The sequence below is a fragment of the Bos indicus genome, chromosome 19 (assembly GCF_029378745.1).
Source record: "Bos indicus isolate NIAB-ARS_2022 breed Sahiwal x Tharparkar chromosome 19, NIAB-ARS_B.indTharparkar_mat_pri_1.0, whole genome shotgun sequence".
NCBI classification, from domain to species: Eukaryota; Metazoa; Chordata; class Mammalia; order Artiodactyla; family Bovidae; genus Bos; species Bos indicus.
Genome location: NC_091778.1, coordinates 35074071 through 35099842, shown reverse-complemented (window position 1 = coordinate 35099842; position 25772 = coordinate 35074071). Strand labels below are relative to the sequence as shown.

Here is a 25772-nt window from a genome sequence, read left to right as displayed (position 1 = left end):
TTGCCTGGAGAATCCCATGGACAGAGGAGCCTGGTAGGCTACAGTCCATAGGGTCACAAAGAGTCTGACATGACTAAAGCGACTTAGCACTGCACCACATATACACAATACATATGGTATATGTGCATGTATTATTATACACGGTATATATATACCATGGCTTCGCCTGAGCCACCATGTCCGCAGAGGTCAGCATCCCCTTTGAGCCTCATAGATATCCTCACTCTGAAGGAGTGCCCACGAAGAGGAGCCGCTATAGTCCACATTACCGATGAGGAAAGTGAAGCTGAGACATTAAATGCTCTCTCTACGGGACTCTTCTGTCTCTGGGTGACTGAATCAAGCCTCCTCACCCAGTGTCCCCAGGTCCCCCTGCTCCAAGGGCCCCAGGGGCCCCACCTCCCTGGAGCTGCCAGATGTGAGCTTCAGACCTTCGGCACACAGCTTAGATGCTCAGAAGATGCTCCTGGGGGTGGGAGGACCAGCTGCAGGGGTGGACCACTCCCCGCCAGGCTGCAGCTAGAGGTCTCTAGAAGAAGAGAAGGGGAAGAGGGTTACCTTCAACACAGGCTCTCCCAGGGATGGAGCTCCAGGAATGGGTGTCAGCTTAGAGGTGATGCATTTAAAGACCCTTCTCCTGGTCCTGGGAGTCCCTCCCCAGGAAGTTTGCGTAACAAGAACAAAACAGCTTTCAAACGTGGGGCGTTGTAATCTGCTCCCAGTTTGGGGGATTAGGGCTAGGCTGTCTGATTTTGTCCAGTTCAGAAATGCAAGAATGTGTCCGCAAGGCTTGGGTGGGGCCTGTCCAATCTTCCAAAGGAGCCTCTGTGTTTGCCCAGGGGCTGTGGATTGATTTAGACTGACCTGACAGCTTCCAGATTTCCCAAGTGCAGGTGCCAGCTGCCGTTCTCCCCACCGCCCTGGTTACATAAGGGCAGGGGGCGGGGGGCAGGGTACAGTCGTGGTGAGTGTGCACGCAGCTCCCTGAAGATGCCCCATGGAGGCTAGATTGCCAAGCCTGCGGAGCCACAGGCCGGGACTGTCTGTAGTAGGCCCCACTGTATGTGGGTCTGCCCTCCTGTTGAACAGCAGAGAAGAGGGCCACAAACCAGTACCAACGGCCAGGAGTCTCCCGAGTGTGGTCACCTGGGGGCCAGAGACGCTTGGGCAGGGAGAGCTCAGGAAGCCCCTTTCCCTAATTACAGGTGTTTGCTGGGTGTCTGCTCAGGGGTGAGGTGGCGGGGTGGAGGCAGGTGTGGAAAATGCATCTGAACACTGCCCACACCTCCCCTGCACACACCTTGGGCTCTGGGCCTCCCACTGGCACTGCCTGCCACCCTCACCCGCCAGCCTCGCCACGTCTGGGGGACCCTGCCTCCCTCCTGGGTTGATTGTCCTGCCCCCTCCCTCCACCTGGAATGCCCCTCCCTGTATTGCTGCCCACCAACCCTCGTCACTGCACTTCCTCCTCTTCCTCTGTTCTTCTCCAGAAGGTATATCAGCCTCTGACAGGCCATTTGTCTACTTATTCTGTTTGCCATCTGTTGGCCACCACCTAGAATTTGCTCTGTTCACTGCTGAGTCCGTGGCACCTAGAACACTGTCTGGCACAAAGTAAATGCTCAATAAGTGAGTGATGTGATGACGTGAACAGAGAGCGTTTCAAAGTAATATGAAACCTGTAGTGGCTGCAAGTGGAGAAAGAAATGGCACCCCACTCCAGTATTCTTGCCTGGAAAATCCCATGGATGGGGGAGCCTGGTAGGCTATAGTCCATGGGGTCGCTAAGAGTCAGACATGACTGAGCAACTTCACTTTCACGTTTCATTTTCATGCATTGGAGAAAGAAATGGCAACCCACTCCAGTATTCTTGCCTGGAGGATCCCAGGGACAGAGGAGCCTGGTGGGCTGCTGTCTATGGGGCTGCACAGAGTTGGACACGACTGAAGCGACTTAGCCGCAGCAGCAATGGCTGCAGGATGCATAAGATGCTGCAGGGCTTCTGATGAAGGTCCTGTGGTGGGTGAGTGGGGAAACAAGAGTCTGAACTGAATGGGAGGTATTTAGGGAAGGAACAGCAGGGAGGCTTGGAACAGCAAAAGCAGGCACACAGAGGCAGGAACAAAGTTATGTGTCATTGCAGTTATTAATAAGGTGCTATTAACAAAGGAATCGAAACTGTCAGGGGTGCAGATTCTCAAGCCCCCCTGCTCAACAAGATCAGAAGCTCTGGCTGAGGCCCAGCCATTGGTGATGCTATGAAGCCTCCCAAATTTCCAACATCCGTTGGATCGTAGAAAAAGCAAGAGAATTCCAGAAAAACATCTACCTCTGCTTTATTGACAAGAACAACAGAGGATGGGACGGTTGGATGGCATCACTGACTCAATGGACATGAGTCTGAGCAAGCTCCAGGAGTTGGTAATAGACAGGGAAGCCTGGTGTGCTGCAGTCCATGGGGTCGCAAAGAGTCGGACATGACTGAGCAACTGAACTGACTGACTGACTTGGCTTTATTGACTACACCAAAGCCTTTGACTGTGAGGATCACCACAAACTGTGGAAAATTCTTCAAAAGATGGGAATACCAGACCACCACCTGCCTCCTGAGAAATCTGTATGCAGGTCAAGAAGCAACAGTTAGAACTGGACATGGAATAACTCAGACTGGTTCCAAATCAGGAAAGGAGTACATCAAGGCTGTATATTGTCACCCTGCTTATTCAACTTATATGCAGAGTACATCATGAGAAATGCTGGACTGGATGAAGCAAAAGTGGAATCAAGATTGCTGGGAGAAATATCAATAACCTCAGATAGGCAGATGACACCAACCTTATGGCAGAAAGCAAAGAGGAACTGAAGAGCCTCTTGATGAAGTAAAAGAGGAGAGTGAAAAAGCTGGCTTAAAACTCAACATTTAAAAAATGAAGATCATGGCATCTGGTACAATCAGATCAGATCAGATCAGATCAGTTGCTTAGTTGTGTCCGACTCTTTGCAACCCCATGAATCGCAGCACGCCAGGTCTCCCTGTCCATCACCAACTCCCGGAGTTCACTGCGACTCATGTCCATCGAGTCAGTGATGCCATCCAGCCATCTCATCCTCTGTCGTCCCCTTCTCCTCCTGCCCCCAACCCCTCCCAGCATCAGAGTCTTTTCCAATGAGTCAACTCTTCGCATGAGGTGGCCAAAGTACTGGAGTTTCAGCTTTAGCATCATTCCTTCCACAGAAATCCCAGGGCTGATCTCCTTCAGAATGGACTGGTTGGATCTCCTTGCCCCATCACTTCATGACAAATAGATGAGGAAACAATGGAAACAGTGACAAACTTTATTTTCTTGGGCTCCAAAATGACTGCAGATGGTAACTGCAGCCATGAAATTAAAAGACACTTGCTGTTTGGAAGGAAAGCTATGACCAACCTAGACAGCATATTAAAAAGCAGAAACATTACTTTGCCGACAAAGGTCTGTACATATAGTCAAATCTATGGTTTTTCCAGTAGTCATGTATGGATGTGAGAATTGGACCATAAAGAAAGCTGAGCACTGAAGAATTGATGCTTTTGAACTGTGGTGTTGGAGAAGACTTTGGAGAGTCACTGGGACTGCAAGGAGATCCAACCAGTCAATCCTAAAGGAAATCAGTCCTGAATATTCATTGGACGGACCGATGCTGAAGCTGAAACTCCAATCCTTTGACCACCTGATGTGAAGAACTGACTCATTGGAAAAGACCCTGATACTGGGAAAGACCGAAGGCGGGAGGAGAAGGGAACGACAGAGGATGAGATGGTTGGACGGCATCACCAACTCAATGGACATGAGTTTGAGCAAGCTCTGGGAATTGGTGATGGACAGGGAAGCCTGATGGGTTGCAGTTCACAGGGTTGCAAAGAGTCGGACACGACTGAGTGACTGAACTAAAAAAGGCCTCCCGGTGATTCTGAGGCCTCCAAGGGATTCTGAGGCCTCCAGGTAAAGATGGAGAACCACTGACTCACCAGTGACTGGGAAGAGTTCCCTTTGATCTCTGTGTTTATTCTTTTAAGAAGTTGCTATAAGGAAATCATATTATTTATTGTTTAATACCTGATATATGCTACAGACATATATATATATATATATATGCATTTACAAAACTATATTCTGTGAACTATGTATGTATGTATGTAACTATATTTTGGAACTCCTGGGAAGATTTGTGGTAATGATGTGAATAAGAGAGAGATTTTACATTGGTCCGAGGCACAGAATTCAGTTTACATGTTTCAAGTGGTCAAGAAGCTAGGCTAAGGGCATAAAACCTGAGAAACTGTTCTAAGGGATGAGTACAAGGTCTTTAGAGGCAAACGTGAAGTTGCTAGGTGACGGCAGGCATGATGTGAGGCATTATTCCAGGGACACACCACAAACTCGAGCTGCCTGTGGTCATCACGGCCACCACTCAGGCAGCAGCCACTTTGTGCTATGACTGGACACATGAGGTCTCTGATGGCAATTCTACAGGAAGGTGTCACCACCACCAGCACCCCCATTTTATAAAGGGGGAGAGGAGGCTCGAAGAACGTTGGTCCAAGTTCTCATCACTCACAGGTGTTGGAACCAGTCTTTGGATCCACCAAAGCCCAGGCTGACTCACCCAGTCCAAGCCGTCTCCCTGGAAGCGATATGCAGCCAAAGCAACCCCAGTGGGAAGTGTCATATCCGTGCCAGTTCCTCGTGGCGGAGCCCTCCTGCCCTCCTTCTGAACATGCTGGTTCTCAGTACACAGCTGGATCCAACCAACCTGGGGATCTGGTTCCAAGTGACTAGATGGAAAGAGGAAGGGTGCCAGGGAGGAACAGCTGGGAAGATGCCAACCAGCAGGATCAGTTCCCTGTACAGCAGCATCGAAGAGGAGAAGTAAATGTAAATTCAACAAAAGAAGTGTAAGAGTTATACACTGAAAACTGCCACACTTTGTTAAAAAAATTAAAGATCTAAAAAAATGAAATCACAGGTCATGGATCAGAAGATGTAACATTAAGGTGACAATACTCTCCAAATTGATTTATAGAGTCAAAACAATTCCTGTTAAAATCCCAGGTTTTTTTTTTTTTTGCAGGAATAAAAAAACTGACTTTAAAGTTTGTATGTAAATGCAAGGGACCCAGAATAGACAGAACAATCTTGAAAAAGAAGAACAAAGGTAAAGACTCAATTTCAAAACTATGACAAAGCTGCAGTGATCAAGATGGTGATGCTGCTGGGACTTCCCTGGGGGGTCCAGTGGTTAAGACTCCGAGCTTCCATTGCAGGGGGCACAGGTTTGATCCCTGATCAGGGAACTAGATCCAACATGCTGCATGGTGCAGCCAAAAAAAGAAGATTGTGGTCCTGACATAAAACAAACATTCAGATCAGTGGAGGGGCTTCCCAGGTGGCACTAGTGGTAAAGAATCCACCTGCCAGTGCAGGAGACATAAGAGACATGGGTTCCGTCCCTGGGTCAGAAAGATCCCCTGGAGAAGGAAAAGGCAACCCACTCCAATATTCTTGTCTGGAGAATCCTATGGACAGAGGAGCCTGGTGGGCTACAGTCCATGGGACCACAAAGATTCAGAAAGAACTGAAGCAACTTAGCACGCACACATAGATCAATGGAACAGAGCTGAGTCCAGAGATAAACTGTTACACATATAGCCAACTGACTTTTGACAAGGCTGCCAAGACAATTCAGCGAGGAGAGAATGGTCTTTCCAACAAATAGCACTGCACAATGGTATATCTACATGCAAAAGGATGAACTTGGACCCTTGCCCCACACCATATGCAAAAATTAACTCAAAATGTATCATCCACCTAAATGTAAGAGCTAAAGCTACAAGAAAGTGTTAGTTGTTCAGTCATGTCCAACTCTTTGGGACCCCATGGGCTGTAGCATACCAGACTCCTCTGTCCATGGAATTCTCCAGGCAAGAATGCTGGAGTAGATTGCCATTCCCTTCTCCAGGGGATCTTCCCGACCCAGGGAGCCAACCTGGGTCTCCCACGTTGCAGGCAGATTCTTTACCATCTAAGCCATATTTGCTTTTCATACTACAGGAAAACACAGGAGTAAATCTTCACGTCCTTACGTTAGGCAATGGTTTCTTGGATATACGACCAAAAGCATGAGTGACAGAAAAAAAAAAAGGTAAGTAGACCACATCAAGAGCTGAAGCGTGGGACTTCCCTGACAGTCCAGTGGTTAAGACCCTGGGCTTCCAGTGCAGCAGAGTCCACTGAGATCCATCTGTGCACCTGCCATATAAACTTCCAGATGCAGTGCAGTGTGGGGCTCACAGACCTAGAGGGCTGATTGCCAGGGCCTGAAGGGAGTGAGGGTGCCAGGGTGCACGGGGCAGGCTGGACTCGGCTTTGCCCAACAGCACTCCATTTCTGACTTGAGGGTTCCCTGTCCCTCCAGTCAGCAGCTGGACACTGAGCCACTAGAGGACACTGGGATTTCAATGACTGTTTACAGGGCCTCTCCTGGGAGCAGCAAGGTGAGCGAGGCTGGCTGCATGTCCAGGAAAATGCAGGAAGGACCTTCTATCCACCCGAGGGCTGAGACTTGGGTCGGAGAAGGTACAGGTTTGCAACCCTGGGAGGCAGTGGGAGCAGGTGGGCAGCTCCCCAAAGGGTGCTGCAAAGGTCCCCCACTGTCAGCTGGCCCTGACCTTCACATCCTTCAGACTCTGAGGAAGCACTCAGGAAGCCGGGGCTGAGCCTGAACCAAGGGCAGCCCAGGGCTAGTGCCAGCCTGCAGCAGCAAAGTGCAAGTCACAGTGAACTGGGCCCCTGGCCTGAACCCTGCTTGGAGCCCTTGCACATCCGCTGGAGGGCAGGCTGCGGCCCACCTGGCACTCCTGCTCCTCTGAGTGTGGGAAGCCGCACCCTGACTACTGATGAACACATAGAGTGCACCCCATTGCACACCAAGTTTAATAATTACTCTAAAAGGGGCAAGTATCTTTCTGTTTATTTCTGCATGATGATCCCACAGATATAGTCTTGTGAACCTGCACAAATGTGATGACTGGTTTTTAGAGACACCGGTTCCTTTCTCACTGAACCCGGCTCACCGCTCCCATCAGCGCCCTGCAAATTCCAACATGTCGTGCCTGTGTTTGTCCCAATCCTTAGATAACATCTGATACAGTTAAATGTGCAAGACACACTGGCAGCTGTCCCATTTTTAAGACAGGGTCTCACGGAACATGGGTTCTGATCCCCCATGTTGTGTTGCCTCTGAGTGGTGGGCACAATTCCCCACCACCCAGGCGGGGGACAATGGGGTCCACTCTGTCCCCTCTCATAGCCGTTTAGCACTAATATCCACAAAGTCTGATGTGATGGGACCAGAATGCTCCCTGCTGGGGGAAGCCGCTAGCTTTGACCAATGCTCCAGAAGCCTCCTTGAACTTACTGGTGTTTTTGTTTCTTTGTAACAGACTCCCAGGAATGCTGGCATTTTTGATCTCCTGCCTGTTAACTGATGGCGGTCCCCGGAGGCCCGCGGGCCGTCTGGGCCACGGTCCAATTGGGCTGCCGGCGCCCTGTGCTCTCACCATTTCTCGGCTATTCCCAACCCCGTGCTGGGGGGGCCCTCACAAATGTGCCCCAAGCTCCCTCCCAGGCCACTTCTGTTTTGTGTTTTCCTGGTTCGTGTTTAGGAGCTCCTGCTGTGACAGCCGCTGGGTCACTAGTACTATTTTCCTTGATCTGTCTTTTGTCCGGGGACTGGATTTATGGAATCTCTGGTTAAGATGAGTGTCTGCACAGCCAAGAAATCTGATTTAGTTTGAACGAGGCGGGCTCTCTCCAACCCTGTATGGTTCGTCTAGATTTGCAGTATTTTATCATTTACTCTGAGCCCTTTGAGAGGCTATCTTAGTGCACACATTCCCTATATGAGCCCATTTAATCCTCATAACTGCCCAAGGGATAGGAACAATTATTATGTCCACTTTATAGATGAGGAAACAGAAGGTCTGAGAGGCTAAGTAATTGGCCTAAAGTCACACAGCGCGTGAGTGATGGAGCCAGGCCTCACCCAGCATTGATTCCTCAACATCCTTTGGAGGTTCACACCCTTCGGCCTCACCCATTTCCTCAAAATGCTTTCCTCTCCTGACTCTGTTATCATGTTTCCTTTCTGAATCTTAGCCTTGTGTGTTTCTGTAACTCATTTTTCATTCACAAGGAAAGGAAGTCAGGGTGAGCCACGGTTCTTCTGCTCATCAGTGTTCACAAAGGCCAGGCCCCACTTATCTTCTAAGAGAAGTGTGCAGGTAGGTTTCTGATTCATTTCTGTTCTTCATCAATTCCATCTTCCTACTTTCCTTTTGTAGGCTTCCCAGGTGGCTCAGATGGTAAAGGATTCGCCTGCCAATGCAGGAGATCCAGGTACAATCCCTGGGTCAGGAAGATCCCCTGGAGAAGGGAATGGCAACACACTCCACAGAGGAGCCTGGTGGGCTACAGTCCAAGGGGTTCCAAGAGTCAGACGCAACTAAGCACACAGTTTTCTTTTGTACTTAAACTGAAAAAGCAGGTCCTTGGTCTTTTGTTTCTCTGTTTTAATACAGATGGCTTTTAAGTCATTTTATTTTCCACTGAATGTGGTTTTGCTATGTCCTGGAGAATGTAACATTCCTATTTTCACTGCTTTCTAATAGTTTTTAATTTCCTCCTTGATGGCCTGTTTTTTAGAAGCGTGTTTCCTATTTATCAGGGACCCACTCCAGCATTCTTTCCTGGAGAAGCCCATGCACAGAGGAGCCTGGCAGGCCACAGGTCACAAAGAGTTGGACACGACTGAGAGACTAACACACTTTCCTATTATCAAAGCAGTTAACATTATATTTGTCCCACCTTTATTAGTTACTGACAACTTTCTCAGATTATGATAAACTTTCTCAGATTATGATAAAAAATATGGCCTTCTTCTCTGCTTTCCTGTATTGGTTCAGGCTTTGTTTGTGGTCACATAATCTTTGTAGCCATGCCAGGGACATATGAATGAGAGGTATGTTTTCTGTTCGTAGCTGTAAGAATCTTTACCTATCAAATGCACTGATTATTTCTGGACACTATTCCTTTTTATTTACTTGGTCTAACTCTAGGCAATGTGTATAAAAATCTCTCATGGTTAACTGTATTTTTATCCAACTGTCCTTACAATTTCAATACTTCTGCTGTGTTCATTTAACCACATTTTGCTTTGCTCATACAACTTTATGACTGACCCTCCTTATGATTTTTGCCTTTCCTCTTCACGTTTCAGCCATAAAGGCCACCTTATCTGATGTGAATACAGCTCTTCCTGCCTTATTTTTGCTTGCACCTGTCTGTATACCTCATTACCTCCAGCAACTTATCCTGCTGTTTTATGCATTTCTTGTAAATGATGGACGGTAGGTTAGTCTTAGATGCCCACCTGACAGTCTTCCTGGAACTTGCCATCATATTCTTCCCATTTCCTTAGCGCCCACTCTTCGTGTTGTTCTCTCCTCTCTGATGGTCCCGGTTCCCTGCTTTCCCTGTTGATCTGTTAGCGCTTCTCCCCTGCATGGCCTCGAAGGTCCCCTTCCTCCCAGCTCTGTAATCAGATGCACACTATCCTACAAGTGAGGAGAGCAAAATCCCAAGTATCTGTCCCTAAGCTGCCCTGTGCCTCTGCTGCCCCAGGAGGCACTCAAGGAATCGCCCCCTTGTCCTGACATTCAGGTGAATCACTTTCCACACTCCCCAGCATGTGTCTTTTGCTCTTTCCTCACCCCTTGGAGAGTCTCGTGCTTTTAGTTCTACACAAAAATTTGGACCAAGTGAAGTATGAATATAAAATGGCTTTTCAATTTGTTTTCAGTTCAGCTCCAGCTGGGCCTCCTCAGATCTTTATTTTCCACCCCTTCAAACATTCCAAGAGGCTCCCATCACTTTCTGGTCAATTTCCGGTGCCCAAAGCTCCGTCCGGGCTAACTAAGCACTTTGATCTCAGTGCACAGCCTGTGCCAGCTCAGCTCTGGCCCACGTCCCCAGGAAGAGGACAGATCTAGCTCACTCCCCTCCAACATTCCCTGATGCTCTGTCCACTGTGGGGGTGGCGGTGAGAGGGACGGAGTGTTGCTGGCAGGAGAGTGAACCAGGGCAGAGTCTTTGCTACTTACCGTTACTTAGTGCTCCTGGCAGCCTTTGTGAATGTCCAGGGGCCCCGCAGCTCCTGCCTCCACCCAGTTACCAGGAAAGGGGCTTCCAGTCCCCTCTGCCCCTGCCCCACCCTCCACAGCATCATCTGTGGGTCCCCTCAGCTGGCTGAGGCTCCCGGGGTATCAGCAAGATGGTCTGAGGCCATGCTTCCTCAGAGTGCAGTCAGCTGGAGGAAACTCACATCCTCATGACCCAAACGGGCCCTCTGACCAGCCCTCTCCAGTTCCATCAGCTCAGGTGAGGATAGTTCAACAAGTCCCCTGCGTGAGGAGATGTCCCTTTTGCAGGCACCCCCATCTCTCTTGGGGCTCCCCCTCAGTGAGCTTGGAGGGGTGGGGATGCCATCCTTCAGGGGTGTTTGGGAGGGAAAGGCCACAGTGCCCCTGTTAGGCTCCCGACTTCCTCTTACAAGTGCTATACTTTCTAGTTTTCTGTTTCTATGGCAGCGAGATGCTGGAGGAGATGAGGGAGTCAGTTCCCTCCCTCACTCTGGGTGAAGTCTCCATGGGTGAAAAGCCAGTGCACAAAGGAAGGACAGCTGGAGCCCAAGGGGAGGGGGCATTTCAGACTCTGGGACCCCCTGCGGGGGCTGGAGAGTTGGTAATTCCTGGACTGGCACACGCAGACTTCCCTAAGTCTATGCTGGGGGTGCTGGGGAGGGGTCGACAGCTGCCCTTGGGACCACAGAGCCGCTACAGAGAGCGTGGCCTGGTCAAAAGCACTGCACCACTACTACACTAACTCAGCCTTAAACAGGAAGGCAATCCTGACACCTGCTCCAATGTGGATGACCCTGGAAAGCATTGTGCTGAATGACGCCAGTCATAGGACGACAGACTACGTGATTCCAGAGACGGAAAGGAGGGTGGGGGAGGGGTGTGGAGTGAGGGTGTAATGGGGACAGAGATTCAGTTTGGGAAGAAGAGAAAGTTCTGGAGATGGTGGTGGTGGTGGCTGTACAACAGTGTGCATGTGCTTAATGCCTCTGAACTGTGCACTTGAAAACGGTGAAGATGGTAAACTTCATGTCATGCATGTTTTAACACAGCAAAATTTTTTTTTAAAAGCCCATCCACATGGACCCAGGAATGCAGCAAACACATGAGCACCATCTACTGATCCCCCTTCCCAGTTGCCGGTGCTGGGGTGGACAAAGGGCAGAGCCAGCCCCTGCCACGCCCTCGGGGAGGGTGGAGGCTCCAGGTGGAGCGGGTCAGAGGAAGCAGGTCCAAGTGTGAACCAGCTCTGGCTTCAAGTGAGCGAGGCTGGACTTGCTGAGACACGGGTGAATGATGACAAGCCGGATTTGGACAGCGGTGACCTTTAGGGGCACAGAGAGGAATAGACCAGGAGGGGGTGGTAATGCACCGAGGGCTTTCTGTGTACATAATTTCTAAAGCTGGGTGGAAGGAACAGTGTTGAGTATTTTTATATATTTCTGAATGCCCCAAACCCTTCATTGTTTACAATTAAGGCTACTTTTAGAGCAGTTTTGGGCACAGCAAATGTGGGGGGAAGGTAAGGGACTTCCTGTGCATCCCCTGCCCCCACACAGGCACCAGCAACATCCCCATCGGTGGGTACATTTGTTACAATTGATGAAGCTCCGTGGACACATCATCACCGCTCAGAGCCCAGAATTGACCTCCTGTGGGTTTGGACACATGGATCGTGACCTGTATCCATTGCTATCACATCACACAGAGGATTTTCTCCCAGGGACGGGGGAGCCTGGTGGGCTGCCGTCTATGGGGTCACACAGAGTCGGACACGACTAAAGTAACTTAGCAGCAGCAGCAGCAAAGAAGAAACATGGGGCGTCCACGCTAAGTGTCTGCTGGTCATGGGAGTGTTTCCTGTGGGGTGCAGCTGATGAGGGGCACCCTGAAAGCCACAGAAGGGATAACAGGGTGGAATACCCCGGAAACCATGGGCTGGAACAGTGGGGGCAAGAAGCAATGGGTTCGGGTGTGGCTTCAGCAGAGGAATTCATCGAGTAAATTTGAAGGAGTGAACCGCCAGGTGCCAGCAGCCTCACTGCAGCATTGCTGATGAACAGCACAGATCAGAACAGCCCTCAGGCCCTTCAGGTTGGGAACAGTGAGATAAATGAAGGTGTAGCCATTCGAGAAAAGGCTTGAGATCCTTAAAAGGGGCAGCTGTGCATAATACCTTCAAACACAAGTTTTTAAACAGTATAATTTCTATAACTGCATTTTTATAAAAGATGTCGTTTACACAGGAAGGTCATCTGAGTGGATGAACCAAAATGTTAACATAATCTCTGAGATGATGGAAAGTTTGTTCTTTGTAAGGATTTCTGCAACGGACACAAAGTACTTATAAAGAGAATCATCATCATCCACGGGGAAACAGGAGGGGTCAGTTCTCAGACGCTGAGAGAGGAGGGGCCCTTGCGGTGAGGAGCCGAGCTCCCGTGCAGGATTTGGCTGGGAAGCGTCCAGGGGTGCATGAGACAGAAAAGGGGAGCCCACAGGAGGTGGGGTGCTGACCTGGTGACCACTCCACCCTGGATGCTTGCTGCTGTGGGCCTCTTGAGAGCCAGCCTGGAGGTCAGCGGTGGGGCTGCTGCACGCCAGGCACTTGGGCCACTGGTTGTGGTTTCTGGCGCCAAGGCCAGCACCCGGGGGTCTGGAAATGAGGCTGGTCCACCTCTGGATGAGTCATCGGCGACCTGGTTTGCCTGGCGCTCCCCCTGGTGGCCACTGATGTGAAATGCAATGCTGTGCGCCTGCTCCCTAGGTCATCAGCATGGGCCACCCCCAGACCTCCTCACATCGGATTTCCAGGTCTCCACTCTTCTAGGCCCTGACCTCTCAGGACACCACCCACATTTCTGTGTAGATCCTTACCCTTGACCTCTCCAATCCACGCAAAGGCGATGACTGGGCCCGAACTCTGCCTGCCTTGCCAACAGGGTCTTTCATGTGACCCAGGAGGCGCAAAGTGGCCCTGGGTCTTCTCTGCACACGAGGTGGAGTCGCCACAGGATCAAGCCCCCAGAGCAGCAGTGGACGAAGGGTACAGCGGTGCAATGACATCCATCCTGCATGTCCTAAGCCCTGATCCTGCTCCCAGGCCTCCCCAAGATTCTTCTTAACAAATATTTGTGTTTTACCAATTCCATTCTGCTTAAACCAGCTGGAGTCCTTTCCATGCATGGCAGCTGCAAGGACTCTGCCCCCCCCACCCCCCGGGCGCACAGGGCTGTGCTCCCCCTGAGGTGGACTCTACTTCCCACGTTGACCCTGGACTCGGCCAACGGGACAGTGACAGATCCGTCTGTAGGGCTGAGTGAGTGTCTGGGGCTTGTCCTCTGACACTGGGCGCTCCTGAATGGGGTTGGGCCAGCAGTGGACAGCAGAATGTCAAGCAAACCCACAAGCACAGGTGAGGGCCCCCAGGCCACTGAGCACCAGCCATGCAAAGCCAACCAGAGCCATTCAGCTGGACCGCAGAACTGTGAGAATCAGGTGTGTTCACTGTGAGAAGCTACTGTTCTTGGAGTGGTTTTGTTACACAGCAAAAACACACTCATACACAATTCCTAGCAACAGAGAGCCCTCCCGGATACACCCCCATCCTGTTCATCTCCAAGTCACAGGGGTTTTAGCTCCTCCCTGTCTCTAGAAACCAGGCACTTTCTCCTCTGAAGACATTTCAGGGGGGTGTCCCTGCGTCCACTTATGGCGCTTCCCATCTTTTCTCCAAGCTGCCAGTGCAATCAGGCCACCCGCCTGTGTCAAACCTTCCCACGGCTCTGAGGGGGGCCTCCCCAGCCTTCCTAGCCGCACACTTTGACCCGATGCACTGACCTCTGGTCAGGCAGGGCCGGTGACGAGAGCCTGTGTCCATCACAGTGCATTCACGTGTGCAAGGAGGTGCATAAAAGAGTCCCTGTGCAGAAGCAGAGTCGTTGCTGTATCTGCATCTTGTGGAGGCGTGTCAGGGAGTGGGCTCCAGGGAGCCTGCCTGAGGCAGATCCTGATGTGGGCACTGACCACCGTGAGAGTCAGCAAGCACCTTCAGTCCCCTCCCAGGCCCTGCGGGATCTATACATGCTCACGTAGAAGCTCCTGGATGTGTGACGACACAGGATCACACACGGTGTCTATCTGCCTGGAATGTGGACGTCGCCACTGTCACTATCGTAACCACCAACAGCAACATCACCACCACCATCTCACCACACACCCACCAGCATCATCCTCACCACCACCACCATCACCACCAAAACCATAAATGCCACCATCATTTTCCACAAATATGTTTTGAGCACCTGCTCTTTGCCAAGAAATGTCCTAGGAACTAGGTGCATTATTAACAAGACAAATTCCTGGCTTGAGAGAGATGACACTTTAGTGAGGTGAGCAGAACAGCAAGTAAAAGCATAAACAGGGTAATTTCAGAAACTGGTTACTGTGCTACAAAAAGCACATGGTGCTGGGACAGAGGACTGCTGTCCTGTCGCTGCCTCCATTAAGGCAGGTTTCCCTGCCACAGGGCCTTTGCACAGGCTGGTCCCGCTCTCAGAACCCCCTCCCCTCCTTCCTTAACCTGGGCAATGGCTACTCATCTTTTCCTGACTTTGGCCCCATCACCCCCATCATAAGCCCGCTCACAGCAATGACACTGTCCCTCTCTCTTTCATGGCATTCATTGCACTCACCATGTGGTTATCAGTCTTGTCTGAAAGGTACACCCTGTGAGAGCAGTCAAGCCTCGCATTGCTGCAGTCCCAGCATGGCAGGTGCGTAAGTACGAAGAGACCAACTTTGAAGTCAAACATTGCAGTTTCTTGAAATTTATCCATCAGTCTCTGGCCTAGGACACACCTCACAGAAGAGGAGATGGCTCCCCTAGACCCTGCCTCACAAAGACCCCTCCTCCCTCCACTCCAGGAAGTCACCCCTAAATCCAAGCATACAGCAACTAAGGGTTGTTCCTTCTGCACCCTGTTGGCTGGAGGCCTGGCCATTCTCACCCACTGAAGCCCCTTCAGGGCCATCCTCAACACAGGAGCATGAAGGCCCCTGGAGGCAGAAGTCAGGGGGAGACCTGGAGCAGCCTTTCCCCTGGAGACCCTTTTGTCTCTCCTTTGGAACGCCATGCCCCACTACTCTCAAGAGAAAGACTGGGCTCACCAGCCCCTGGAGGGGCCCAGGGGTCTTTGGGGTGGTTTCTCTGGAGGAAGGGGGCCCAGGACTTGCCTCCCTGCTCCTCTCAGAAGTGAGCTGGGCTTCTGGGGAGCAGGGCTGAATAGGTACCTGCGTAGCCCTGTAAGCCCCTGCTCCTAGGTTTTCCTCAGGCCCTTCAGTGCCCTTCCCTGTTCGCAGGGCGTTTTCCCCACCAGGACCATATGAGTAGGTGCCCCTGTGATCTTCTTCACTGGATGGAAAAGCAAAGCTGCAAGAAGGCAAGGGATCTGCCCAAGGCCACACAGCACGAGTGAAAGGGGCCTCACTTGTCAAAGGACCAAAAAGATAAGTGTCTCCAGATGCTCCAAAACTAGAAATGGTGCAAACTTTGCATCCTGTGTATTTACTAACCATCCAATGAAATGTTTAAGGTCAGAATCATCACCAGGGCTGTGCTGCTGGCCCGGATGTGGACTGTCCACACCCAGGTTAACTGACACATGGATGGTGGGGAGCACACATCCCCAGGGGCCTGTCTCTCCCACCATATGCACCTCAACACCTGGCTCTTCTGTGGTTCACCTGAGCACCAGGTACACACAAAATAGCCTGCAGATTAAGACTGGTTCTTACATTTAAAGTGGATATTAAAAAAAAAAAAAAAAGATTTTGTGACATGTGGAAGTTATGTGATACTCAAATTTCAGGTGTGTCGTCTGGTTGCTTTGCCGCTCAGCAGCAGGGCTGAGTAGTTGCCGAAGGTGCTGGCCATTCAGTCCTGAATGGAGCAAGTGGGCAACACGGGGCATCCTGTCCAGCCTCCTGGACAGGACATTGCAGAGCAGATGATGTGTTTGTGACCATGTGGAAGGAAGCTGGGACCCATGTGGAAGTAAACAAGCCCCTTACGTAACAAGCATCTGTTCCCGAGAATCCCCCAGTTTTCATATCCTCTCTGGACTAACACGCTCTGGTCACAAGCTGGCTCCTCTGTGAGCGACCTCTTAAATGTTGACATGTGCTCAAGGTCAGCTGGTCTGAGAAATGAGATTTTATTCCACATCTTCAGTGTCCGGAGTCCATGGAAGACTCACGTCTCTGAACACCAGACATGATGAAGAGACAGCCTGTGACTGAAGAAGGGTCCCCAGCCTCAGTCTCCCTCAGAGCCCCCATCCCTGGCTCAGATCCGCCCCCCATCTGAGCCCAGAGCCTAGGACCCTCAGCCAGTCCGTACCAGGGATTTTTCACCCTGCCACTCACAGAAGCCTCCAGACTGGAGATTGTTGGGAGGGAGAGGCGAGGAAGGAATGTGTCAAGGGGCCACTGCTGCACGAGGGAGTCCGAGACCAAGAGAGCTGCACCCAAGGAGGCAGAGAACAGCCAAGACGTGACAGCCTGGGAGTGGGAGGATGAGAGGAAGCCCAGGGCTCGGTGACCTCACTCAGATCCACTCCAAAGGCTCTTCAACAAGGACACACTGAACGGCCACAACAAAGATTTACATGGCACATTACTAACTGGCCAAGCAAGGCCCTGGGGAAGGGGACCTGAAGCCTTGGCCCCTTCCTCCAGAACAGTCTGGGTACTGGCCTACCATGACCCTTCACCTGTTTGGCCCTGCCTTGTCCACAAAGGCTGAAACTTTAGGGGCTACCAGTCATTTCCCATGGTGGGTGCTTTTCCAGGTGGGCCACTGTGATATGTCTTCTTTGTTTGTGTGAGGACCTGGCCATCCTGACCCCTTGCCCACTTGCCAGGGCTGGGACAAACAAGGAGACTCAGGCAGCACTCAGGAGCCTCCACGGCTGCAGACTCGGGGCCCAGGGCACAGCCAGAGTCTCCTTGGGTGCAGAGCAGACACGATACTTCCAGGTGGTGCCTGTCAGGGAGGGAAGACGCCAAGCTCCCCAGCAGCAGGTATCCTCCTGGAACAATACAAGTTCACTCAGTCCCAGTGAGAACAGGTGACTGCTTGTGGAGGCTATGGTGGAAGCAACAAGACTTCCTCCAAGGCCCATGCATAAGTCCCCCCATCACCTCACGGGCTTTCTAGAGCCAAGTAACAACTTCACATCCATGGTGTCCAGCTCGACTCCCCTCCTGTTACCTGTGGGGACTGAGCCCACCCAGCCCAAACAGTAACCTTTTCTCCAGCCTCCTCTTCTCGACCCCAGGAGGGTGGAATGACAGAAGGGCATTCTGGCTCTTCCTCTTCAGGAGAAGGGGGTGTGGGCATCATCCCTCAGGCCCAGTGCAGGCCCAGCTCAGGGAAATCCTTACAACAGGAACAGCCAGCTAGCACATTCGCGGATTACTCCTCTACCTGCATTTGTACGGTCCATAACTTTCCAGATGTCAATCCATGAATGTATGGACTGGTCCATTTCCATTTCATGAAACAGATGATAGAAAAATCAAAAGATACACATGGAAACATAAAGCATTTGTTTATTATTGCTATAATCAAGGCAAAATCTCTTAAAACAATTGGCCTTGATAATGGAAATATAATCAGAATCATTATTCCTGCATTTACAGTTTGTTTTCTGCTGTTCAGACTGCAGGGTTTCACACATACACCACCTACCACCTGACTTTTCTCGCACAAGAAGAATGCACTTGGAGACCACTCCCTAGGTACTGACGGCAGACCAAGCATTTCCTCACTGTGAACTCATTCCATCCTGTGTTTAAAACCAATGGGAAAGGGGAGGAGGGGCCAGAATGCACCCACCCCCTTTGGAGGATCAACTGAGATAACCTAGGTGGTAACTGAGAGAACATACTAGAAACTGCCCTTTAGTACAAACTAGAGCATCACCAGTAATGGTGCTTGTCACCCTGCTGGGGGTGGGGGAGACCCCAGCACAGCCCTGCTCCTATCGCCTGCAGAACTGTCACCACAGCCTGAAGTCCTGAGGCAATGTGCGTTAACCACCCAGCCTCCAAACTCACTGAGGGAGTTGGTCTGACAAGCCACGTCACAGGGACCCAGCCTTGTCCTAGAAACACCTGGTCAGTTTTATTTATCTTAGTATACATCTGTACAGGCAATAATAAAAAGGCTACTACACAATTCAGTGAGTTTTACCTAGTTTCATGAGTAATGCATGCAGTTACAAATGAGAGGTAGAAACACTGTATTAAAGACCTAAAAATACAAACATCATATAAATAAATGTTCAAATTAACTGCTGGAATTTTATACAGATAAATAAGGTAAAAATTACATTACTTTGTCAAAGTAAAGGAAAACCTTGTTTTGTTTTTATCAGTACACTTAAATTAGATTAATGCCAAAGAGCTTCTGTGCAATTTGTCCAAGTTTAGATGACATCATCTAAGAGGATTAAAACTGGAGAATGATTTGTTCAAGTATCCAAGCATGTAAGTCAAAGAAACCAAATCATCGACCGCGAGGGCACCGTTTCTGGAGGGACGTTAAGGGCCCACAGGAAAATGCACACAGGCTGGAGAGAGCCGCCCCTTATCCTAAGAGAAAACAAACCTAATTTTTCTCTGACTTCATGTAAAACTCCACATCACTAAAAAGCCTAGAGGTCACCAACTCTGTTTTGGCCCTACTGCAATTCTTGAGTGTATCTCTGGCCTGCGATTTGTTCTAATGCTGCCCGAATAAACCTAGCGGTCACAGGCATGAATGCACATTATGCATGCACAGTAAAAAAATGAAAACTAAAGCAGACAACCAAGCAACTTAAAAACATCAGTGAGAGAAAACCTGTAGGTGTAGATGAATAAGAAAATGCAGAGGTTCATAAAACGTAAGTCTTTACCACTGAAAAGTCCACGAGAGATTACATGTGAATTCTGGAAAGGGTATGCATATATAATCAAGTAAAATGCTCTAAACAAGTCCATTGTGCCTCAGTTAGTTTTAAATTGCAAAATCCAATACAGTTATTTTAATAAATTAGTGCAATATGAAAGATTTTGGAAGATTATTAATATATGTCCATGTTAGCTCAAATTGAAGATTTCACAATATCTTCCAAGAGTCATCTTTCACTCCTTCTTAAGCTATTTCTTCCTGAGCTGTTTATGGGTGCATGCTCAGACTCAGACAAACTCACCCCGAGAACTGAACTGCCCGGAGGAGATGGGGCTTTTTACTTCCACGCCTCAGTGAATACGAGGAGTCCCACACTGTGCTCTGGTGGCTAGTACAAAGAGCCACTCATCACTTCATGCTAACTCTCCTTAACAGTAACCATATTGGTGACTCTAGTTCTAAGGTATGTTTATTTACCAAAATCAAACCGAAAGCCCAGTGGAACACTTTTGCATCTGCTTCTATAAAGAGAAAGGGAAGGGGTGACTTCTCTGGTTAGGCAGACCTCCTACAATATGTAGTTCTGGGATTGGTTTTCCTTTGTGAAACCACTGCGTGCTCTTTGGTAGTCACCATGTAAGGGTGGGGCGACAGGACCCAAGCTGTGCTCCCAATGGCATCACCTGACACCCACCGCTGGTCCCGGGGGCAGGCCTGCTGCTGCTCACAAGGCTGAGGTGCTATAGCAGAGTGCTGACAATCTTCTTTCAATACTAGATTTATCTAGAAATAAAATCCATGATAAATACCATTAATATTTCAAAACTGAGGAAAGAATCACCACTAAGAAAAACCTCTCCACATCCACCCTCACTTTTGTCCTATCTTTGCCCCAAAGTTAACAGTTCCAGTGCTTTTTCTTCTTTCTGCCTGCTAATTGTCTAGCTTAGTGCTGCACGGTGTACAAGCTAGATTAGCAAGTCGAACGAAGAACACGTAGATTTTAACAGCTAGTTTGCTCACAACTGCAAATAAGTATAGAACTGCCAGTCCCTGGTTGCTCTTCAGAATGTGGATGACCACACCTCCTCCAAGAGGCCCACCACCACCTCATCTGCTCTTCACAAGCCTAGTATCTACTCCTCACAACAGCTCTGCAAGGCAGGCCTTGTCCCTCATCTCACAGAAGAAGAACCTGAGGCCACGGAAGGGGGATGTGACTAGCCCAAGGTTGGGAAACCAAGATGCAACCCCCTCGGGCAGGGCACTGCACACCCCAGGGTCTTCCTGCTGCGCCAGGAAAAGACGAGGAGATGCAATCAGCAAACACACTGCTTTCCAAGTCAACTCACATCTGTGGATGTTTTCAATGTCTGCTGGGTCCTGAAGAATCTTAGTTAAGCCCTCCAGAAGAAGGGCTGCCTTATGATAGCGATAAACAATATCTTCAGTCTGCTGAAACATTTCATCCAAGGCTGCGGCTTGAACCTGGAACCAGCAAAAAAAGACAAGAAGGTTCTCGACTTTTCCAAGAAAATATGAATCCGTGTGCACAATGCAGCTTTAAATGGAATCTCTCTAAAATTAGTACATTTTGACAAAATGATATAACTTACTGGGTGAGTGATATAAAGGAAAAGCTTCTTGACAAAAGAATTACTAACTCTGCATTCAAACATAACCTTCTTGAACTCAGAGACTCAAAACTAAGGTTTAACACTTCTAAACTGGCTCATATCTGACTTCAATAAAAAGTTTACTTTAAATATACACTTCCATACTAGTAACCTGGCATTTCATTAAAGCAGATTTTGTTACAATGAAATAATTAAATGATATTAAAAGCCATTTATCAGCTGCTTCTTTCAGTTAAAGGACTTCCTGGTGTGTGGGATTTATTCACTCAGAGACATTTAATGGGCACCTCTTGAATTTACGGGGCATTGGGCATATGATGAAGGCGAGCTCACAGTCCAGGTAAGGTGTGCGGTGTCCTCCAAGGGCCACACGATATCACAGGAGGAAGCCCTGGATCCCAGTGGACTACACTCAAGGGGCACCTAACCAGACTATCAGGGAGGGGAAGGTGAGGAGAGCCTCCAGGAAGTGACACTGAGGCTGAGCCACGAGAAGCAGGAGTGAGCTGGGCAGTGGGAGGGGGGCAGGGCCTCCTCAGTGTCATTCACAGGTTTATGAGCATTCTGTTTTCCCAGCAGCATCCTAATTTTCTCTTTAATCATTCATCTCTGAGTCTGTGAGGGATCCAGTGTGCTAATTTATCTGTCAGTATGCTGTCTCTTTCAAAAAGCAAAGCCACTTACAATAAGATAAATAAAATGGATATGGAAAATCAAAGTCCTGAAACGGAGGGAGAAAGAAAGAACTACATGTAAGGTGAGTGCCCCCAAGCTACTCAGCAGCCAGGACCCAGGAGAGATTTGTTGGAGGCACGCGGCCATGTCATCAGCAGAGACAACAGCACTGTCACTCCTCACGACAGGACATCAGTCCTGGCACAAATTTTAAGAGAAAACCTATCCTACGAAGTCTTTATTTGGTACAAAATGATACAGTGCATAATGTTATTCATGTCAACAGTTTATAGTGATATAATATATATTATTCTCATCAATAGCTTATATTCCAAAATTATTTTCATATGACTTTTTATTATGATGACTTTCAAAAAAATGCCAAGGGGTAATATAACAGTACAATTCAGAGTTCAGGTAAATCTGGGGCCAAGAAGGAAGGTCAATTGTGTTAGTATGGTAAAAATCATAAGGTTGGTCAATAATTAAGTTCTTCCCCACTGAATTACTTCTTTAACAGCCTCTAATTTCATGCTTACCTCAGGCAATTTTCCTTTCGAGATACAGAAAACAAATTATTTCTACGAATATAACCAGAGGACATGAATTTTTGCAGATAGGGTAAAAGAGCAGAATTTTTTTCTAACATTTTAAGCCAAATTTCTTAAACAATGGGAAATGAAGAAACAGATCCAGCAAAAGCTTTTAGATTCAAACTATCAAAAGATTAGATCATGCCTAATGTTAGCAATTTTTAAGCGGTATGGTAAACTTATTAATACCAAAAGTGGTAACCAACACAGCTTATGTTTGCTGCATGTTAATTCAGTCCAAATACTCCTTCAGGAAGAGGTACCATAACACCTGGGACTTGGGAGTGGTGGTGCATAAACTCTGCTTAAAAGGATGATGTCAAGCAGGTGTGCAATTCAAAAGATGCTCTTAAACACAACTATTACTGTACAATATTACACCTTAAAAAGGGTTACCATTTCTACAGCACAGTTATAGATGAGTTTCTCTGCAGTTACGCTGTTGATTTCATCAATAAATCTCTGTTTGTCAGAGAAGAAGCGATTCAGCTTTTCTGTCAGTTTCTTGCACATACTAATGCAGAATTTATATCGTTCATTCAGATTTTTGACAACTGGAAAAAAGTTGAAATAAGAATTCAGTTTTCTTTCAGAAACAGTCATGGTGACATATAACTTTCCTGCTAACTTAAGGAAAGCAACATAAAATGATCACTGAGAAAAGCGCCTGGAAATCATTCTTTCCTATGTCCTCTCTCTCAGTTAGGAGAGGATTGACAACAAAGCACCTGATGGTTCTATGTTAAAAACAGAGAAGTCAGCATCTTTTCCCATTGAAGAAGACTTAATAACACAGTGACCCCTCATCAAAAACCCCTTTCTCAGTGCAAGGGGAGAGGACTGCTGGGCCTCCAAGAGCTCATCACGCCCCAGCCTACCTTGCTTCACACCTGAGGACGGGCTCAGCTTCCCGGACTTGATCTGCTCTTTGGCGAGATGCAGAGAGGCTGCCAGGAGTTGTGCAGCTTTCATGTACAACACCAGCTGCTCTACCCGCCTGGCCCAGAGACAGCAAGCACAGTGTTAGCCTGCAAACCAACAGACTAGGCCCCATCTCAACCCGCCTTGACACTCTTAGTGCACAAAGGACTCCTGAAAGGAGAAAGGTCGGCGTGGAAAAAAGTGTACTTTTAACACTAGGGGCACACTCAGGTAAGAGTACCATCTCTTTATAATCAAGTATCTTTAAAATCAAGGCTGCAGAACCTCCGGTCTTGGCTCACACAGTGAAATTGAGCACTGAAATAACTCAGAGACTCCTCAATACTTCTGTTAACCAGACATGACCTGCAGTGGGTGGCGAGGCCTCCAGCTTGGACACCAGTGTATGGAGGGCAGGAAGGAAGGAAGGAGACGGACAGTAGGGGCCACCTACCCCCAGTCCTTGCTCAGCTGGCTGATCTGGTCCACCACCGCACTCTCCTGGATCTGGTACACGGAGACGGCAGATGCGCAGAGCTCCGGGCTCCCCCCGCGCACAGCCGTCAGGTCCAGCACACACTCCGTGAACAGCAGCATTGAGTTCAGGTGGCGTAAGGTGTCTGCATGTTCTTGCTAAGGCAAAGCCAACTTGTCTTAGAAACTTGCAGGTTAAGGAGAGGTGCATACTCATTTCTGTATACCAACCGTGGCCACTGCTGATATTTTTCTATACGTATCAATATCAGAATGATCAGAGGAGGCTGAAATTTCTAAATTCCAGAAAACCAGTCAGAAGATAAACACAAATGAAATCAAAGATGTGTCATGTGTTTTGTGGCATGTATGAGAGCAACCACAACATTCAGCCTCAAAGATATGAGGCTACTGTGCTTTCACCAGGAAAAAATGAAACACAGAACTGAATCAATGTACACGAGACACTGACCAAACATGACCAAATAGATACTGAGATATAAGAACTTCAGCATATTCTGGACATGAGACTACACTTCTCAATAGTTTCATGAATTCTACTGGCTTAAAATTCAGAGATACTTTATTTAAATTTCTGGTGGTTCCTCAGTTAGTAGTGATTCCTAATAATAAAGCTTTTAAATTTCATGATCTTTTCAGTTAGAATGAAGTACAGACAGACATAATAGCCATGCATTAAAAATTGGTATTCTAAAATTAATGCTGTTTTGAGATTTGTTTTTAGCTAGCAATGTATTTTGAAATCTAAAATAAGACTAAGTTTCTCACTCTCCTTCCATGGTTAAAAAGGATGAAAACCAGTTTCCTTGAGACAGGAGAATAAACGAACCAACTTTTGAGAGTCTCCCTGCTCTGCAACAGCAAATTGGACTGTATGTTCCAACACTTACTAGAACATAATTTACATTATACATATTTTCAAAATTACAGCTTAAACTTACCACAGAATCACTACTAAGATTTTGCATGCAATATTTTATAAATTTTATGTGAGATACTTAATGCTCCTCCACACACAACAGAAATCCTAGGGGTCCAGCATGGACACTTAGTGCCTTCGATGGTCTGGAGAACAGGTCATTTTCATTTGAAGTGCAGGGTGATCTGCACTGACTGAGGTCAGATGCAGTCCACGGGAAGATGGCCTAGAGTCGATGCTGAGGAGTTAGCTGGCACAGGCTTTGGAATCGTAACATTAACCTCTGTTCTGGATGTGTGCTCAGCATGCTGCACATTATGACCTGTTTTTCCCTGGAGAACAAGCTCCATGGAGGGACCTGACTGTCCAATCTGCTGGGAAGCTGTATTTCTCAGCGTTACTGACTCAGTTGGCATTATAATCTACTTTTTCAAGACCTAAGTTTAAGCATATCATTTTTATCTTGTAAGGTAAGGTAAGCTTTGAGAATAAAAAGTTATGGTTTTAGGGAAAAGATTATGTTTTAAAAGTCCTATAAGTAGTAAAAGGGCTTCCCGCATAGCTTAGTCAGTAAAGAATCTGCCTGCAAGGCAGGAGACCCAGGTTCGATCCCTGGGTTGGGAAGATTCCTGGAGAAGGGAATGGCAACCCACTCCAGTATTCTGGCCTGGAGAATCCCATGGACAGAGGCGCCTAGCAGGCTACAGTCCATGGGTTCTCAAGAGTCAGACACAACTTAGAGACTAAATCACTACCACCATAAGTAGTAAATAAACTTCAGATAAAAGCACTAAGAATACAAAGTTTGTATGTGTCACTTCCTGTGAACCAAAGCTTGTTGTGAATGAGTGTCACTGTCAACATAATTCTAAAAACACACCACCAAGGTTTCAGATAGAAAAAGTCATGGGGAGAACCACTGGGACTTGCTCTCTGATTCTCCCGTCTCATTATCAATTCTCTCCTCACTGTAGCCTTAAAGGACACATCGTAGGGTCTCTTCCCACCTCCATCAGCGTTTCCTCTGGCAGTTCGGGGGCTTCAAAGGTGACAAGCCCCTCCAGGCTGGGGGGTGAAGCACCACAAGGCACATGTCTCAGGCTGGGAGCTGCCTCTGCTCCCGGAGGGGGAGACCCCGAGCACAGCCCAGGTGGGGAGCCCCCACACACGCGGCCACCGATGGAGCACAGAGAGCCCCCGGAGCCGCTAGAGCCCCCTGTGGAGAGAGGACATGGACAGCGCTCAGTGATTAGCACCCAGTGATCACCAGGCAGTATGGCAACCAGTAAGAGAAACCCCGCTCCCACCCCAGCCCAAGAACAGGCTCTGTCTTCC

The 25772-nt window shown here is 48.5% G+C and overlaps 1 protein-coding gene across 6 annotated transcripts in view; it reads right to left on the bottom strand.

Moving 5' to 3' along the window:
• Positions 1-17834: 17834 nt before the first annotated feature.
• The window catches only part of ULK2 (unc-51 like autophagy activating kinase 2), a 58533-nt gene continuing 50595 nt past the window's right edge, over positions 17835-25772 (bottom strand). For all 6 annotated transcript variants that reach the window (XM_070773140.1, XM_070773141.1, XM_070773144.1 and 3 more), the window contains 6 exons: positions 25445-25653; positions 23478-23656; positions 22981-23099; positions 22499-22656; positions 20550-20685; positions 17835-19980 (listed from right to left, as the gene is read on the bottom strand). In XM_070773140.1, the coding sequence (XP_070629241.1) occupies positions 19922-19980; positions 20550-20685; positions 22499-22656; positions 22981-23099; positions 23478-23656; positions 25445-25653 (860 nt within the window). In that variant the 3' untranslated portion in view covers positions 17835-19921. The remainder of the gene's footprint in view (positions 19981-20549; positions 20686-22498; positions 22657-22980; positions 23100-23477; positions 23657-25444; positions 25654-25772) is intronic.